The 18142-nt window shown below is 51.4% G+C and overlaps 1 protein-coding gene and 1 pseudogene across 1 annotated transcript in view; both read left to right on the top strand.

The window, feature by feature from the left end:
* The first annotated feature begins 2075 nt into the window (after positions 1–2075).
* LOC111744075 lies at positions 2076–2194 on the top strand (annotated as a pseudogene).
* A 3098-nt stretch (positions 2195–5292) lies between these two features.
* The window catches only part of KLHL26 (kelch like family member 26), a 27114-nt gene continuing 14264 nt past the window's right edge, over positions 5293–18142 (top strand). The window contains exon 1 of the mRNA XM_011366762.2: positions 5293–5512. Within this exon, the coding sequence (XP_011365064.1) occupies positions 5439–5512 (74 nt within the window). The 5' untranslated portion in view covers positions 5293–5438. The remainder of the gene's footprint in view (positions 5513–18142) is intronic.

The raw sequence follows: 18142 nt of genomic DNA, 5'->3' as shown, positions 1-18142 counted from the left end.
GGGGGGTGTAATTTACAAACAGCAACATGCACTCATTTTTACTTTACAGAACCATAAATGTTTACACTCCTATGACCCAAATACAGAGCACCTGCAGCCCCTGGGGTCTCCCTAGTGCTCCCATCCAGTTGGTTATCCCTCAGAGGTAGCCCTAAGGTTATCTATATAACCTTGGCTCCACCTTACCTGTTTTATTTTATTTTAAAAAAATAAATCAGCTTTAATATGGCAAAATTTACATTCAATAACTCAAGTATTTTAAGTGCTCAGTGAATTTTGACAGATGTAACCCCAAATTGTTGCCTCATAATCAAGATATAGAACTTTTCCATCGCCCCAAGGCCCCATGCCCCTTTGTGGTCAATGCCTTCCTTTCCTGATGATCCACACTAGGTGGCCCTTATCCCAACCTGTCACCAGATTAGTGTGGCCTGCCTGTGAACTTCACGCAAATAGAATCACACAGCCTGTCCTCTTCATACCTGCTTTTTTCATTCAGTATTGGCAAGATCCACCTGTGAGATGCATGTAGTGTTGGTTTGTTCTTTTTCCTTGCTGCATAGTATTCCATTGTATGACTATGTCACTGTTTGTTTATCCATTGACTTATTGGTGGACCCTTAGGATGTTTCCCATTTGGGGCTGTTATAACCATTTGTGTTCAAGTCTTCGATGAAACCATGTCTTCCTTTCTGTTGGATAAAGACCTGTAGTGGGTCGAATAGTGTTCCTATGCCCCATTTCACATCCACTTGGAACCTCAGAATGTGATCTTATTTGGAAATAGAGTATTTGCAGTTCCTGCTTTCACTTCTCTTGGGCACATTCCTTGGAGTGGAATGGTTGAGTGACAGGGTAGCTCCAGGAGGAACTTTTGGAGGAAATGTCAAGCATTTCCTTTTCTTGCTTACCATCTATCTTCTCCCTGGAATGTCAACTCCCCAAGGAGCAGGGACTCTGTTTTCTTCCTGGCTCAGAGCCCAGGGCAGCACCAGGCACGTTAGGTAAATACATGGTGCATGAATGAATCATTGTGACTCTTAACTAGACAATAACTCTTAGGTTCTCTGGGTCTCATTTTTCACATCTGTGGAATGGGAATGGACTCAATCTTTCCCTCAGTAAGAACTAACCTCTCTTCCTCCAAAGAGGCTCTAAGACAGATACTCGGATGTCCACAGTGTATGCACCATGGGCTGCTAATTGTCCCTGAGAAAAGAATCACCAGTTCTGCATTCCCTCCTCCCACTCCTGCCTCCACAGCTGCTCAAGGGCCAAGATATGGACAGTGGAGAAGGTCAAATACAGAGAGGGTGAGGGGCTCCTGCAGTCACACAGTAAGGGCTTTGGGCTCTGGGCCCTTAGGGAGTGTGCTGTGTGGGCGGCTGAGTCAGAGGCGGCTCTTGGGACCTCCTACTTCAGTTGGGGCACTGGGAGAAGATGCCAGTCCACAGCCGGGCAAGGCCAAGACTGTTGCCTAGGGGTGAGCCAACCCCAGGGGACCTCATTTGGGGTGAGCAAAGCAGGCCCCAGTGACTGATTCCCAAGGGGAGTGGGCTCTGAATGAGGGGAGGGGTCCCAGTGGCCCCCATTGTCACTATTAATAATGTAATGGCTGATATGGATCAAGTGCTGCAGTGGGGCCTCTAGGGCCTCTTCCTTCTCTTCCTTTGAGCCAGGGGTCCTGATGTCCTCCAAGCCCAAGGTTGCATATGAGTGTCTGGCAGAAGTCAGCCTTAAACCAGACCCAAATCTCACTTCTTTCTAAATTACATTCTCAACTGCTGACTCCTAGCCCCTCAGCCTCAGTTTTCCCATCTGTAAAATTGGTATACACCCCCAGAGAATTGAAACTGGGTGTTTAAACAGATGTTTAACATATGCACACACTTTCACAGCATATACTATTTATGATAGCCAATGGAAGAAACAACCCAGGTGTCCGTCAATGGATAAATGAATAAACAAAATATGGTCCAGTCATATAATGGAATATTAGTCATAACAAAAGAGTGAAGCACTGACCCTGCAACGTGGATGAACCTTGAAAATATTATGCTGAATAAAATAAGCCAGTCTACGGCCATGCCACCCTGAACATGCCCAATCCCATCTGATCTCAGAAGCTAAGCAAGGTCGGGCTTCGTTAGTACTTGGATGGGAGACCACCTAGGAAGACCGGGCACTGCAGGCATAAAAAAAAAAGAAAAAGAAAAAGAAAAAAGAAAAAGCCAGACCCAGGACACATATTATGCGAGTCCATTTATATGAAATGTTCGGAATAGGTAAACCTTTAGGGACAGAAAGCAAATTAGTGGCTTCCAGGGGCTGGGGGAGGGGGGATGGGGTGTGAGTGCTAATGGGGATGGGGTTTCCTTTTGAGGTGATGAAAATGTTTTGGAACTAAATAGGGGTGATGGTTATGTGACGTTGTGAATGCACTAAATGCCATTGAACTATACACTCTAAAATAGTGAATTTTATGGTACTGAAATTACATCTCAATAAAAGGAAAACTTAAATACAGAGTTTGTCAGCTAGGAAGAAAAATCAAGCAGTGCTGGAGGGTGGAGAGTGAGCGTAGGAGTGGGGAAGTGCCATGAGTTGGCATGGACTTAGGGCTAACTGAGCTGTTCTGAGCACAATACATTGTTTCTTTCATCCTGGCCTCTGCTCTGTCCTGAGGCATAAGGAGCTGGAGCAACCCATTCAAGGCCTCATGGCTCGTAAAAAGTGGATGCAGAGCTAAGGGTGATGGTAGCGAGTATTTATTAGATGTTAATCTGTCTAGTTTATAGAGAAGTAAAAGGAGGCACTGGGAGTGTCTGCAGCTCACTCCCAGGCCACTCTGTGGTGAAGGGCAGATAGGTGGATGAAGCCCCAGCATGAGGAAACCTGTAGGAAACAAGGCATCTTCTAGCCTTCACGCCTCAGTTTCCTCCTCTGTCACACCTGGAGTTTACAAGGAAGCCTCTGAGCTATGGGGCCATGAGTCCCACAGCTGGTCCAGAGGAGGGGAGCAGGTGGCGAGGCCCCTGCCTCTGAGAGAGCTGTGCCAGCTGTGGGCCAGATGGTGGCTAGGCCTCAGGATGCTGCCTGCTGTGTGCTGCCTGCAGGGAGGGTCTTCCAGACCACAGGTCATCATTATTGGATTAGAGTGTGTAGTAATCTTCGTGGACCCTCCAGGTCCCCACCTGTCTGTGCCCCATCCCAGCAATCAGGCTCAGGCCAAGAACCTTGGTCTTGCTCTGCCTCACCCCCACATCCCATCTGTCACATCTCTTGTTGGCTCCACCTTCAAAGTACCTCCTGGCTAGGACTACCTCCCACACTTCCCTTGTCACAATTCTGGACTGAGCCCCATTATTTGGCCTAGAATACTCCAAAATGCTGTCCCTAATTCAAGATATTGCCCCTGACTGTCATGTTGGTTATATCCCCTCTGCTGACATACCCCTCTCATTTCACATAGGGGAAATGCCTCCACAGTGGTCCACAAGGCCTTCCATGACCTAGAGCACCCCTCATTGACACCCACCCCAACTTTTCCTCTTCTCTCTCTCTCCCTCACTTTTCCCTGCCAGACAACACTCCAGGTACGCTACTGCCTCAGGTCCTTTGCACTGGCAGTCCTGTGTCGTGTGATCTTGGAGTACCTAGTGTGTCCACAGCACTGCGCATCTACAGCATGCTATGTGTGTGCACACAGCCAGGGGCCTAGTGATCTTGTGCTGTGTGTCTGTGTGTCTGACATGTGGGTTGAATCTGGGTGTTTATGAAGTGTGCGTGCATATGGATGCCATTGACTGCAGCCATATATGTGGCAGGCGTGTGAGCTGTAAGTCTTGGCTGAGCAGGGTTTGATGCCTGCATGTGGTTCATCTGGAACAAAGGCTTGAGTGACAGCTGACCACAGGCGGGAAAGGGTGTGTGTGCAGAGCTTGCTGGAATGCATGCTGCTCATGCACACGCACATTTAACATTTATTGAGCACTTACTGTGTGATGAAGTGAACAAGACCCTTCAGCACTTGGAATCTGCCAGCTTGCACAATGTCGTAGTGAGGTGAGCATCTACTGTGTACCCACCCCTCTGCTGGACATGGATCAGCTGGGTCTGGTTCTACCTGTAGAAAGCCCCTTGCTTCCTCCTCTAGGGTCTCCAGCCCATGTCCACCCCCTTCTCCCAGCACAGATTGCAGTGAGGGCTCTGAGGCTTATTAGAACCCTTGGGCTTTGCTTGAGGCTGCACAAGGAGGATTTTCTGATTCAGAGGGCAAAAGAATAAATAGGCTCAAGGCTAAAGAGAGGATCCCAGGACCTTGAATCCTGTTGGGGCAGAGGTCCTAGGCTTTCCACTGGCTGGGAGTGGAGGTGCCCTCAAAAGCTCTGGGAGCTTTACAGAGGCCTTGTTGGCCCTGGGTTCCAGGGGTCCAGAGAGGGGAGGGAATGAAAGAAGAGCAGAGGAACGAAAGGAAAGAAAAAAGACAAGGACACAGATGTGGGGCTTTGAGCTCTGGCTGAAGATTGGGGTGTCTGGGGTGCTGGAGCTTTGGAATCCAGCTCCAGGGGGGTTGGGCTTAGTGGAATGGACTTTGGGGTGTAAGCGTGGATTTGAAGGGTCTGCAGGTGAGGAATGGGGGAGTGGAATTTGTGATTTGAGTAGAGGATGGGGAGATAATCTGAGGGTGGGGGTTTAGGGGTGCGAGAACCAGAATTGTGAGTGAAGCAGGAGGTTTGGGGATTTGAGGGCAGATGCTGAGGTCTGAGGGTAGAGGTTCTGGCTGGGTAGGTCAGGGGAGGGCTGGGACCCACAAACAGTTTGGAAGTTTGAGGCCTGGAAACAGAGTGAATTCCCACGTCTGAGGTTTTGGGGAGGGCTTGACCCTAGGAGTGGAGGAGTGTTTCTCAGAGCTCTGAAACCCATTTCCACAAGTCCCTCCTCCCATCTAGGCTTCGGTCCTCCCTAATTCCAGATCAGACCCTGCCCCAGACTTGTAGCTGCTCACCATCAGGCCGGACCCGACTCCTAGCCAGGTTCCTTGTACCTGTCCACCCACTACTCTCCTGTCGCACTCTTACATTACGCTTCACCACTGGCCACGCCTTTATCCCCCCACCCATCTTCTTTGCCCCTCCCCATCCCAGACCAGGCCCCGCCCTTCTGTAGACCTACCCGGCCAATCCCCGCCGTTCCTCGGACGGGCCCCACTCCTCGACAGACCACGCCCCTCCAAGAGCCCCGCCCACACGAATACCCCGCCTCCCTCAACGGGGCCCCGCCCCCTCTCCAGACCTGGCTGGACTCCTCGCCCAGATCCTGCCCCCCGGTAGATCACGCTCCGCCTTTGCCCCTCATATCTCGGTCTCCTGGACGGGCGCGCGGCTCCCGTCACTGGAACGCGCGGCGGCAGCAGCGGCGGCGGCGGCGGAGGGAAGATGGCGGAGTCCGGCGGCGGCGGCGGTGGTGGTGGCGGCTTCGGCGCGGGCCCGGGCCCCGAGCGCCCAAGCAGGTGAGACCCAGCCCACGCCGTGGGCCCGCACCTGCCCCGGGGCTGGGCTGACACTTGGGGAGCCCTGGGGGGAGGTCTTGAAGGGATGGAGAGCGGACTGCGCCGGCCCCAGGGATTTTCCAGGGGACTGCAGGCTTTAGGGGCTGCGGAGGGGGCAGCCGAAGGTGGATTGGAGGCCCCAGGACCTCGAGGGGTCTACATGAGACCTTAGGGGCCTGAGAGGGCTTTGGGGCTCTTGGAGGTCTGAAGGGAAACCCGGGGGCTCCTGACTGGGAACTGGGAATGCCAAGGGGTCTGAGAGGCAGAGAGGGCCTGAGCAGGGGCCATGGGCAGTCTTGAGGTTGTTGAGCCTGTTTTGGGGACTCTGAGGTGGAGACTGAAGGGGGAGCTTGCAGGGGCTGAGGCCCAAAGCTTCCTGGACGGTGCTAAGGGACGATGAAAGGGTCTAAATATGGTTCTAAGGGCATGCTGAGGGGACCTGGGATGGGTTAAGACTGTGGAAGGCAGGAGGTAGGGGGCTTAAGTGAACCTGAGGGCCTAAAAGAGATCTAAGGGGCCTGGGAGAACCTGAGAGGGGAGGCTGAGGGGCCCTGGGGTCCCAGAGAGTCCTGCTGGGCAGGGAAGGGTCAGGGGATCCCAGAGGTAATGAGGGGCTGGAATGGGTTTTGGGCAATCTGAGGATGGTGAAAGAGCCTTGAAGGTCTAAAGAAAGCAGGAGGAGGGTCCATCCGTGGGTCTCCTCTTTCCCATCCCCATGGGGTTCAAATCCTTCCTCCCCCAGGCTAAAGGACTTGAAGCAAGGTCTTGCCCTCAGACCAGGAGGGCAAAATTCATCCCCTTTGGTCAGAGGGAGGCTCTTTTTCCCTTTGGCCAAATCCTGAGATTGGTTGCTTGAACCCCAGAATTGGTGTAAAACAGGTGTTTACAGGCGTTCTGGGTTCTCAGAGGGGAAGAACACTGGCCTGAGGGAGCACAGCCTCCCTCCCTCTTTCTATTGCATAGTGCCAGCATGGCCCAGAACCTCCCATCCCAGCCCCACAAGACAGCCTGCCACCCTTGGCTTACCAAGGAGGAAATGCTGATGAGCTTATGGGAACAAATAATTTCAACGATACGAATGATGAAGTTAGTCAGTACTCATGCTGTGGAGTCATTCCTCACTGTGGGGACCTGGGCTGGTGTTGGCTGGAAAGGCTTGATGGCCTGGGTGCATGGGGCCTTGGAGGCCTCCAGTAGGGAGCAAGATAGATTCAGAGGCTTTGGGAAGACATTCAGGGGTTAGAATGAGTAGGGCTTGGTGACCAGGCATGAGGTGGCATGTAAGGAACAAACGAGGAGACAGTGAACCCTAGGTACCTGCTTTGGGCCCTGGGGTGGGATAACTTGGGGCAAAGACGAGGTATAATTAATTACATACCATACAGTTCACTCATTTAGCTGAGCAATTCGTTGAGTTTTGATGAATTTATAGAGTATGAGTATGCACTCATTAACACAGTCCAGTTTTTTTAGAACACTTACATCATGCCAAAGAGTTCCCTCAAGCCTGTTGCAGTGAACCCTGCTTCTACCCCTGTCCCAGGCACACCTTGATCTGCTTTCATTCTCTGTAATTTTACCTTTTTAGAAATTTTATAAGAATGGGATCATATAATATGTGGCTTGTTCTGTCAGGTTTCTTTCTCTTAAACAGAATGTTTTTAAAGTTCATCTATATTGTCACGAGTATCAGAATTTCCTTCTTTTTTCACTGCCACATATTATTCTGTTGTATGGATGGACACTGTTTATCCATTTACTGGTGGAAAACATCCTTTTGGGTTGTTTTCATTTTGACAATTACAAATAAAGTTGCTGTGAAGATTGGGTATGCATCTTTGTGTGGACATATACTTTCATCCTCTTGGGTAAATACCTAGGAGTAGAATGACTGGGTCCTATGGTTGGTATAGGTTTAACTTTTTAAGAAACTGTCGAGCTGTTTTCCAGAGTGGCTGTACTGTTTTGCATTCCTTCCAGCAATATATGAGAGTTCCAGCTGCTCCCTATCCACACCAACACTTGATGTGGCCAGTCTTTAATTTTAGCGATTCTAAGTGTATGCTGGTATTTTATTTTGGTTTTAATTTGCATCTCCTTAATAACTAGTGATGTTGGACATTTTTTCATGGTCTCTTATGGCTATTCATTGGCTATTCATATCTTTGGTAAAGTGTCTTTTCATTACCCATTTTTAGTTGGGTTGTCTTTTTCTTAGTGACTTTCAAGAGTTTTTATGTATTCTGGATACAAGTCCTTTATTAGATATATGATTTATAAATATTTTCTCCCAGTCCGTGGCTTGTCTTTTCATTTTCTTAATGATGTCTTTCACAGGGCAAGTGTTTATCATTTTGATGAGGTGCAGTTTATCAGTGCTCTACATTATGGATCATGCTTTTAGTATCATATCTAAGAAATCTTTTCTAAATGGAGGCACTTTCTTAAAAGACATCTCCCCCATCTCTGAAATGCTCTTTTGCCCCTTTCCCTCCATCCCAGTGAAAATTCACTGCTGTCTGAAGCAGCTGATGGTGTGTGTGTGTGTGTGTGTGTGTGTGTGTGTGTGTGTGTGTCTTAGCCCTGTGGCACTAGTGTGGGAAGGAGGATGAGAAGCCCTAAAATGGTGAGATGGAGCATACAGAAAGAGAACTAGGTTTTGAAGGAGATTGTGGCATACAATAGTCTCTCAGAAAGACCTTCTGAGACTTAGAGGATTTTGTAACATTGTCCATTTATTTGTTCCTTCATTTCTTCCAAATGGGCCAACCAGGCCTGGTACATGACCTGCCCACGCCTCGTTCACCTTTATCTGTTCACACTCCAGGGTCTTGGCCTCTCAGAGTCATCTGCCTTATCACTGGAATTCAACTAGCCTTGGGAACACTTTTTCTGGTCACCTTGTTGTGTGTGTGGGGTTTTTTTACCCCCATAAAATTTATATAACATAAAACTCACCCATTTAAAGCGTACAATTCAGTGGCATTTAGCACATTCACAGTGTTGTGTATCCATCACCTCTATCTAGTTCGAGAACATTTCCATCACCCCAAGAGGAAATCCTGTCCCCATTAGCAGTCACTCCCCATTCCTCCTCTACCCTAGCCCCTGACAACTACTCTTCTGCTTTTTGCCTCTGTAAATTTACCTGTTTTATAAATAGAATCATACAATACATGATTTTTTTGTGTCTGGCTTCTTTTATTCTATGTAAATATTTTCAAGGTTCATCTACATTGTAGTGTGTATCAGTATATTGTTTAAACTTTCACAACAAGCCCTCTCTGGCTGTGCCCTAGATTGTGTCCACTAAACCTTGAGGCTCTAGAAGAGTTCAGCCTCCCAACTCCTGTACGAAAGCCTGGGGGATAACTGCCTTGCCTTCTGAGAAGGTTCTTGTTGCTTTGGCCTCATCCTCTGTTCAGCCAGGAGGGAGAGGCAGGAATTTAACCCTTCAGAGATGGGGTCTTCATTTCTTCTCTCGGGAATTCTGGGAGATTTGCTGCTTCAGGGGCCTCATCACACCCACACATGTCTGTGGTCCCTCTTTCCATAAGCAGGGTGGCCCCACATACTTGTGTGTCTTGGGCACATCTGCATGCTTCCGTGTGTTGATTTCTTATCTGGCAAGTGGGATCCTGGACCCACCAGACAGGGTAGATGGAAGGGTGTGGGCCTGCTTAGAGGGTGCCCAGCATGTCACATATGCATGTAAGTGTTAGCGCATAGGTGGTGATGTCACCCTATGGTCCTGATGCTGTCAATATTCTGTTTACTGCACCCATGCGGGCTGTGAGGGGATCACAGGGTGTTGGCAGATCAGTGTGGCAAGTGTCTTCGTCAATATGGTAATAGAATACCATAGACTGGGTGGCTTATAAACAACAGAAATTTTTTTTTTGAAGTTTGGAGGCTGGAAGTTCAAGATCAAGGTATCTGGTGAGGCCGCTTCCTGGTTCATAGATGGTATATTCTCGCTGTCTTTTCACATGGTGGAGGGGTCTAGAGAGTGCTCTGGGGTCCCTTTGTGAGGGCACTAATCCCATTCACAAGGGCGTCACCCTCATGACTTAATCACCTCCCAAAGGTTCCTCTGCTCAATACCATCACATTAGGTGTTAGGTTTCAACATATGAGTTTGGGGGGGACATAAACATTCCGTCTGTGGTAATCTGCCTGAGCAGTTGGGAGGAAAGTGGCACCATTAGTTAGTGGCCATGAGAGAGACAGCTGTGGGCCAGTGGGAGAATAGAACATGTCAAGTCTGAGCTGCTTCTGCAACATGAGAGCAGATGCCACTATGTGTGGGCATGAGCTACGTGGCTCTTCGTGCAGTATTGGGGTGGGGGCTATAGAGCCTAGGGTGAACTGTAGGGAGCTCTTGGTTGGAGGTGCTGGGGGGCCAGGCCACCCAGCTTAGTCTTCCATGGGGAGTTCCTCACTTCTATGCTGACAGGGTCCCTCAAGCTCATGATATGAAATTGCTGTGAATACTATACTCTTTGCCCTGAATTAAGCAGCATGACTATCTCACAGCTGGACCTCTTCCATCCAGTAGCTGTGACTCCCTAGGGATGCCTTCTTGTCGTCGGCCATAGTTACTGGGGTAGAAAGGTTTTATTTGCCTCTGCTGTCATTGAGCCATCTCCACGGTGTGTCATCCACTTTCCTTAACAGTGGTTATTTTGATTGCTGATCCTCAGGGGAGATCTCAGTGAGGACAAGATGGAAGAATCCCCCGTGCCCAGACAGTGCATCTCCCCAGATACTTTAAAAAGGTCTTTCTTTGCATTCCCGTCCTTTGGTCTTTGGCATGTTTCAGACTTGAAGTTGAAGGCCCTGGGGGAGGACGGGAATGGAAGGAGGTAGAGGGGGAAGGGCCCAGATAGAAACAATTCATGGACATATGGATGAGACTTATTTGACACCTTACTCTTCCCCTGGTGGTTTTCACATGCCTCTTGTGTGCCTGCTGCTGTGCTTGGTGCTGGGCATGTGGGAGTGGGGGGGTGCAGGATAGCCTGGCTCTGCCCTTGGGGCACCTATGTGCCATCAGGGAGTTAGGAAAACAGTGGCATAGTCATTGCCCCACAGTTGCCATAAATGATCCTGAGGCCAAGTTGGAGATTCCTGCCTTCTCTGGAAGATTCTGAGAGCCTTCTCAAGAATGAAGTTGAGCTGAGTCTGAAGGTTAATGTCATCTGAAGGTTAGTGTTGTCAGCTCAAGGGAAGGAGTTTGAGGGAGGTGGACTGTCATCTGGATACAGGTAAATGGCATGTGCAGGTTCTAAAGGTGGAGGAGCCAGGCTTTTCAGGGGTCAGGAGGCAGAGAGGAGCTGGAATAGGTGGGAGGGACAAGGCAGGAGACGGAGCATGTAGGATTTCGGTAAGGGGCATCTGGGTCAGATTTGTGTTTTGGAAGGATCTGTGTGGCGAGAGAGGAGGGGACTGGGACCAAGGTGGGGGCTGTGGAGAGGGTGAGGTAGGCACAGTTTTGGAGAAGATTCGAGGTTGAACCTGTGCAATGTGCTGACCAACAGTGGTGGCCGGGCAAGGCATCAGGGAACAGGTAGGGAAGCACCAGGCCTGAGAGGCTGCGCTGCCTGCCAGCATCCCGTGGAGACCTGGGAAGGGCAGAGGTATACAATCTTCCTGGAAGGCTTGTTGGCCACTTCTGTTCCTGAAAGCCCTCATGCTTCTTCTTGCTCGAGGACCTCAGGTCTTTTAGCCAGCAGGTCTTGGTCCCAGGAATATCCTTTCTCCCAGAAAAAGGCCTTAGGCTAGTCGTAGCCTCTCCAAGAGGTCTCCCCAGTTTGATTCCACCCACCCATTGACTCTCAGTTTCTTCTTGAGAGCATGCACCATATGCATGCTTATTTTCTCTCTCCTCTCATCTGTTGGCACACATGTTGGTTCCACCTTTGAGCCACATCCCAGTCTGGTCCCTTCTTCCTCCTCCTCCTCCCATCTCTATGCCTCTGTCCCCCTACTCTAGCTGGCGGGACCCTTCCAAGGCAGAGATCAGCCCATGTTGCTCCCCTGCCCAACACCTGCCAGGGGCTTCCTCACTCTGGGAACAAAATCCATATCTCTCCACGTGACCCCATCAGTCCACCTGCCAGGCCCCCCAGCTTCTACCACTCTTCTCTCCTCCTGGGCGAGCACTTCTCCCCAGCCTTTCACCTGACTCCCCTTGGAGTATCCTGTCCTGGCGCTTCATGCAGCCCCCATGCTGCCTCCTCGGGGCCTGGCCACTCTGCTCTCTATGACCCTTGCCCGCCCTCTGCCCTGTGTTCATAGAACATTGTCATTGCTTAGGACCCGTGCCCCCAAGAATGTGTGCTTCCTGAGGGCAGGGCTTCAGCATGGAGTCTCTAATTCCATCTAGCAAATACCCCACACATGGTCTGCCACGAGTTTGCCAGGGGAGCTGATCTGACCAAAAGGTTTCTGGAACAGTCTTCCATGGCCCAGTAGAGTGAGGGTTGCCCTCTTCTTCCTGTCTTTATTTCATGGTACGGTCTGAGTAGAGAAACATTCTCAGGTGTGTTGTCATTGAATCAGCCTCATTCTAGAGACACCAGTGAACAGTACCCTTTGGCGGGTGTTATTTGTATATTTAAGGGACAGGATCTTAACGCTGTGTGTTGAAGATGGAAGCGGCCAGCCATTCTCCCTGTCCAGCTGCCTGCAGTGGGAAGTTGGGCCCCGCCTCTAGGTCCCTACTGGCAGACCCTGCTCCTCCTGTGGTAGCTGCTTTGCAGCTGTGCAGATGAGCTCTTAACACTTGTTAACCCCAAATCTTCAGTCCCTTCCTCTTTGCCTGCCCTGTCCTGGGTCTCTGCAAAGAGAGCTGTTCAGGATGCACAGGATGTGTCCCCCTAGCATTCCTCCTCTGCAGAGCGGGTTTTGGGGTATACATCCAGGGTAATTTCAAACCCCTCGCCAACCAGCCCAGGGCTGATCTCTTCCTGTGTACCCCCTCGCCACACATGAAAATATTGTGATTTCGGAGGAAGTAACCGGCACCTTCGGGGAATCTCAGAGCTTTCCTGTGAGCAAAGCAGCTTCCGGAATTGAACATGCTTGGCCTGGAGGAAATCTTGAGGGGTGGACCTTGAGGCTTTTAAAGGCCTCGAAGGCAGTCACCCGAGGATCGAGGCCCAAGATGTTTCATGACACTATGATTGAAATTCCACGGGGGTCAAAGATGGATTGAGTGGGAGTAGGCTGGGCTGGATATCCGGAGAGCTGTCCTCTCAGCGGAGTGTTAGGAGGTGAAGCAGTGTGATGAAGGAAATAGGAAAGGAGACCTGACCACCTGGAATCTTCCGTTAACTGGAGCTGAGAGTGGGGCATTTTCTAGAGGCAGGTGGGGTTCAGAGTGTAGCAAGGTGCTCATGAGTTGATAGGAATGTAAAGGAACTCCACGGAGGACCTCCGGGCAGCTTCCATGTGGAAAATTTCCACGACTAGTTAAAGTCATAACGGTGTGCTTAGGTCTGGGGGGTGGGAGGGCAGGCGTGTGGTCCTAGTAGGCCGTCTCTTGCTCTTTCTCTTTTCCCTCTCCCTGCCACTCCAGGGGATAATCAGGTCCTGCCTGACCCTAAGGCAGGGCTGTTGGGAACATACAAATGTTTTGCTGCACTTGAGTCACCCCTGACTCAAAGGGTGGTGGTTTCCTTGCCAAGGTGGATGGTATGGGCTGCCTTGCAGCTCTAGCCTTAGGCACACTTTCAGCATTTTAGCATTTAGAGTTGCTGAACTTTAATAGTGGGGAGCGTGGATAGCGTGCTGACCTTTCCTGGGGTGCCTGCTGTCTCCTTGCAGGCAGGCTGGGCTCAGGCTGAATATGGCCGCCACCTACTCACCCGGAGATTGGAGATCACCTAGTATGGCTTCCTCTCCCTTCGACTTTCCCCAGGGTAGGAAGCCTGTGTGCAATGCAGGGGAGAGGTGGCAGCTGGAGAAGTGTTAACTCCACAGTAGTTTTTCCAGAGGCTCATCTGGAATGTAGTGGACAGGAGGCCAGGATCTGAGGCTTCTGACATTGAAGACCTCCTTTAGTTATAAGAGCCAGAAACTCAATTCCCTTAAAGTTAAAAAATAAAAGTTCACCTTTAGTTAAAAAATAAAAGTTCATTGTTCACATTAAATTTTAAAAAAAGTTCCGGGAGAATTCCAGTTTTAGGTTCATTGAGATTTGGGGTTCAGACAATTCTCCTGGAATCTATGACTCCCATTTCTTAGGTTTGCCTGCCCTCTTGGCTAAGCAAGGTGACCCCACCTTGCTCCCCATGGTCTCAGAATCCCCAGGGGGAAGGCAAAGCTCCATTCTGGTGAGTCTAGCTAAAGTCTCAGGGAAGGCTTTGATTGGATCAGATGGGCTACACCCACGTCTGGAACCAATCAGTGTGGCTGGGAGCCTGGGAGGCTCTGGTTGGCCAGATTGGGTTGTGAGTCTCCCCTTTTAGCCCAGGGATGGGGTCTCCTGATTCTCACCACTGGGGCCAAGAATAAAGAATAGGAAGTTCCCTGAGGAAAATAGGGCCCTTATCGAAAAGGGGAGGGACATTGGCACCCTCCAACATGAAGATATTCATGACAGGTCCCTTCTGATGTCTATATTTGTACTGCTATTGCAAGGGCCTGACTGAACTATCCTGTTGGTTGTGTCTGCTTATGTCTGGCCTGGCATCGCTGGGCATGAGCACGTGCCATTTGGCAGAATGGTCCCTTTCAGAGCCTCAACACCTGCCCTGCCAGGGGAGGCAGCTGGGCTGAACCCCGAGACACTGGAATTTGACAGTGCTAAAATGTCACTTGGTTTTTGAATAGTGCTCTGGGCCATGTAGTTATGCAGATACTTGCCTGATCTCTAGAGTGAAGGAGTTTTGCTCATTCAAGTGGCTCTGTTTCCAAGCCTAGTACAGTAGGCATCAGCCTCAAGACAGTGGGTGGGAATGGGACAGGTGAAGCTTGGGCCCTAGACCTGCTTACTTGTCTGTCCCTGCTGCCTCTGGCATGGGGGCCCCAGCTGGGCTTTGAGGAGCAACGGAGGCTGTGGGGAGACCTGGCTGGGCTGTGAGGGCAAGGGAGGCCATGGAGGGACCTACTTCGAGAAGGCTTTCAGGTGAAGGTATGGAGGAACATGGAAGAGCTGGGGGACTTGGGAGTGTGGCATAGGGAGGAGGAGGGTGCCCTTCAACATGGGGAACAGCGTGAGTAAAGTGCAGAGGCCAGATGTCCCAGAGAGAATCCTGCTGAGGGCTTCCTGGTTGAGCCCAGTAAAAGAATAATATACCCAGTCTGAGGACTTAGACCAGAAGTGTACATGGAGAAGGTGAACAGAGTAGGTATATGCTGCAGAAATCTGTAGCAAGCAGAGATGTGTCAGGCTCTAGCCAGTGCTGCCACCTAGCAGCCATCCACCTGCCACCTCACCCATCCATCTACCCAGCTATCCACTCACCCATCCACCCACCAAATTCATCCATCTATCCACCCACCTATCCATCCATCCATCCATTTATCCACCCACCCACTCATCCATCCATTGTCCATCCATCATTCATTCACTCATCTGTTCATCCATCTATCTGTCTACCCATCCACTCACCTAGCCATCCAATCAACAAGTGTGACTGAGCTCTGAGCACATTCCAGGCACTAGAACACAGCAGGAGACAGAACTCACCCTGCCTTGCCCTGGTGAGGCTCCTATTTCAGCCTCCAGGAGACAGGTTGGGAACAGACTAATGGTGCGCCAGATGGAGGGATGAGCTGGGAAGACAAATAGAGCCAGGCTAGGGGTCAGAGAGGCCTAGGCAGAGCTCTCCAGCTGTGACCTGGCAGAGTGGAGCAACCTCTTTCCTACTGGCTAGAGGATTAGTGGGCTAATTCACACCCTTTCCCTGGCTGGCACTGAGAAACCACATCTTGCCCTTCTTGGTGTCCAGCTCCATGTCCACCTCCTAGCTTGGTGCCCCTGGCCAACAGTCTCAGTTATCATGGGGCTATACCCATCTGGGCCTACAGAGGAGCCAACACTGGCCAGGCCTCTTGTGTGCTGTGTGGCCTTGGACCTCTATGCTCAATGCCTTGTCTGTAAGATGGTGTTCCCCTTTCCTGGTTGCCCACTGAAAGGTGAGCGGGGAGCCAGGTATGCACTGCCAACCCATAGTCCTGCCAGGAGTGGGTGCTCCCTCACCAGGACAGAGAGAGGTGGGGGTACCATGGAGGTTGAGAGCTTGCCACTGGCAAGGGATGTGGGGTCTGGGTGTCCCTTTCCTTCTTCCTAGCCTTGAGAAGTAGCTGGAATTGGGCAGGTCTAGGAATAGGAGTCGCTGCCCACAGGGTCCTCTTGTCCATCAGTAGTGGCCAGACCCCCATGTGTCCTGGGGCCCCAGGGGCATTAGTCAGAGGCTAGAATGAGGGCACAGAGCCCAGACAGGAGGTCACAGCCTGTGTTGAGGGACACCAGGCTCACAGTGGCCCATGAGGAGTGAGGCTGTGGAGAGTCATGGAGTGGGGAGCTTCGGCAGAGGAGTGTTGGGGTCTGACATCCTGCCCTTTTACTGTCAGGGGGATAAATGGTGTCTGCAGAGTACTCCTCTGTGACCCAGTGGATATTGGGGGGAGTGCAGGGATCTGTGCCATTTGTCCTAGTCACAGTCACATAAGGGCAGGATGACCGAGTTGGTACGGGTTGTCTTGAGTGGGGCTGGCACTGAAGTGAGGTGCCCCAAGCCAGGCTCTGTGCATGAGGGATTTTAGGCAGGCCTCAGGACAGGGTCTTACTGTGGGGCTGGTGACACATGGGGCTGGGCAGAATGGGAGTGGCTTCTTTCACTACGAGGATCCTCAGGAGCATTCATGAAGTTTCTTTTGGGGCAAATGTAGGTTCCAGAACCTGCCTGCCTGCCCTACTGCCATCCCCAACATCAACCTCCCTGGCTGTCGTGTGGGGTCTCTCAGGAGGTACCAACCTCAGGTACTAGCAGGTTGCATTGTACTTCTTGCCGAGTGCTCCCCAGTACCCCCTCTCTTCTGTCACCCTGTCCCTGTGAGCACAGACAGGCAGAAGCAAAGGCTGTACATATGGGCGATAGCTTCGGATGGTGATACCACGAAGACGACCTAGGGTGGGGTTAGCGTCGTGGCCTGGGGCTCCTTTGCAGAGTTCAGAGAGGGGGGTCTCTTCAGGTGACGTGCTCCCAGGGCAGGCTCACAGTGGGCATGGCTGTGTCCACAGTCTGTGGCTCTTAGAGGAGGCAGGGCGAGTGGGAAAGAGTGAAAGGCTCTGCCTCCACCTGGCGGCCTGGCACACCTGCCCTCCCACAACACACAGAGATCTGCCCATAAGGTGCATAGACCGGCATGGCACTGGGCAGCCTGTTTTAAATTGTCACAGAAGATGTCAGAGAATAACCAGCATGATGACCAGGAGGGAGAAATAAACAACTGCTGGCGCTGTGGAGAGAGCCCAGGCTCAGGGGACACGGGATTTGGGGTCCTGGCTGGTTTTTCTTCTTCTTTTGCTCCTTAGGTCTTTGTCCCCCTCTCTCTGGACCTTTGTTCCTCTTTCTCCGGGTCTCTGTCTCCATCTCTAGGTCTCTGTGCCCTCCATCCGGGTCTTTGTTCACCTTCTCTTTTGGGTCTCTGTTCCCTCTGGGTCTCTGTCAGTAGATTAGTGTCCTGGACTGCTGGGACACTTCTGCTCCTGGGCTCCATGCTTGTTTACCCAGAAGCCCCGAGCTTTCCTCCGCTCCTCCGGGAGCCCAAGGATCCAGCCCTGTGAGAGGAGCTGCTCCTTATCTGTAGGAGTGTCCCTAGAATGGGCCTGCTGCTTTATGGAGGCGAAAGGGGAGCCACCCTCACAGAGCAGTCCCAGGAGAGAGGTACTGATGTGAGCCTGGAGACCACAGGCCAGTGCAGGGTGCCAAATCATGGAGACTCTATCCTTGGGCTGCAAGCACAGGACCCAGAACTGAAATATTGTGGTGACCATGGCTACAGTGGCTGGGGTGTCTACCTCTGTGGGGCAAGTGGAACACTCACTCTAGTGCTTCTCTTACCCATAGAGCTACATGCCTAGGAGCCAGCCATGGCCTTTGCAGAGCCAGCAGGCTAGTTTAGTGAGCAGCCTTGGGGGTTGAGTTGGGCCTCGATCTTCTGGCTTGAAGGGAACACTCCTTGCACTGACCTCCTGGGCTGACAGGGGATTTGTGAGGTTGCTTGTGAAGAAGAACCACTCTTGGCAGGTGCTTAGTTGGTGGGTCTGTCTTGTGAAGGGTGAAAGGAGGTGGGAGGAGGAAGGCACAGAAGTTTCCAGTGTGGCTGGACAGGAGATAGGGGAAGGAAGTATGTGAAATCGGAAGGAGAAGTGTACCAGTGGGCTGCCAGAGCTTTATCTGAGCTCTAGAGCCTGGGTCCCCCTCTCTGGATCTCTGTCCCCTCCGCGCCCCAGCCCCCCCTCGCACCCCCCCACCCCCCTGCCACATGGGTCTCTGTCCTCCTCTTTCTGGATTTCTGTCCCCCTTTCTGGGTCTCTGTCCCCTGAAGTGCAGTGTCTTCACTGCTGACACCCCG

This window comes from Pteropus vampyrus, unplaced genomic scaffold, assembly GCF_000151845.1.
Source record: "Pteropus vampyrus isolate Shadow unplaced genomic scaffold, Pvam_2.0 Scaffold126, whole genome shotgun sequence".
Lineage (NCBI taxonomy): Eukaryota > Metazoa > Chordata > Mammalia > Chiroptera > Pteropodidae > Pteropus > Pteropus vampyrus.
Note: the sequence above shows the minus strand (reverse complement) of the source record. Positions and strands in the feature narration are given on the sequence as shown.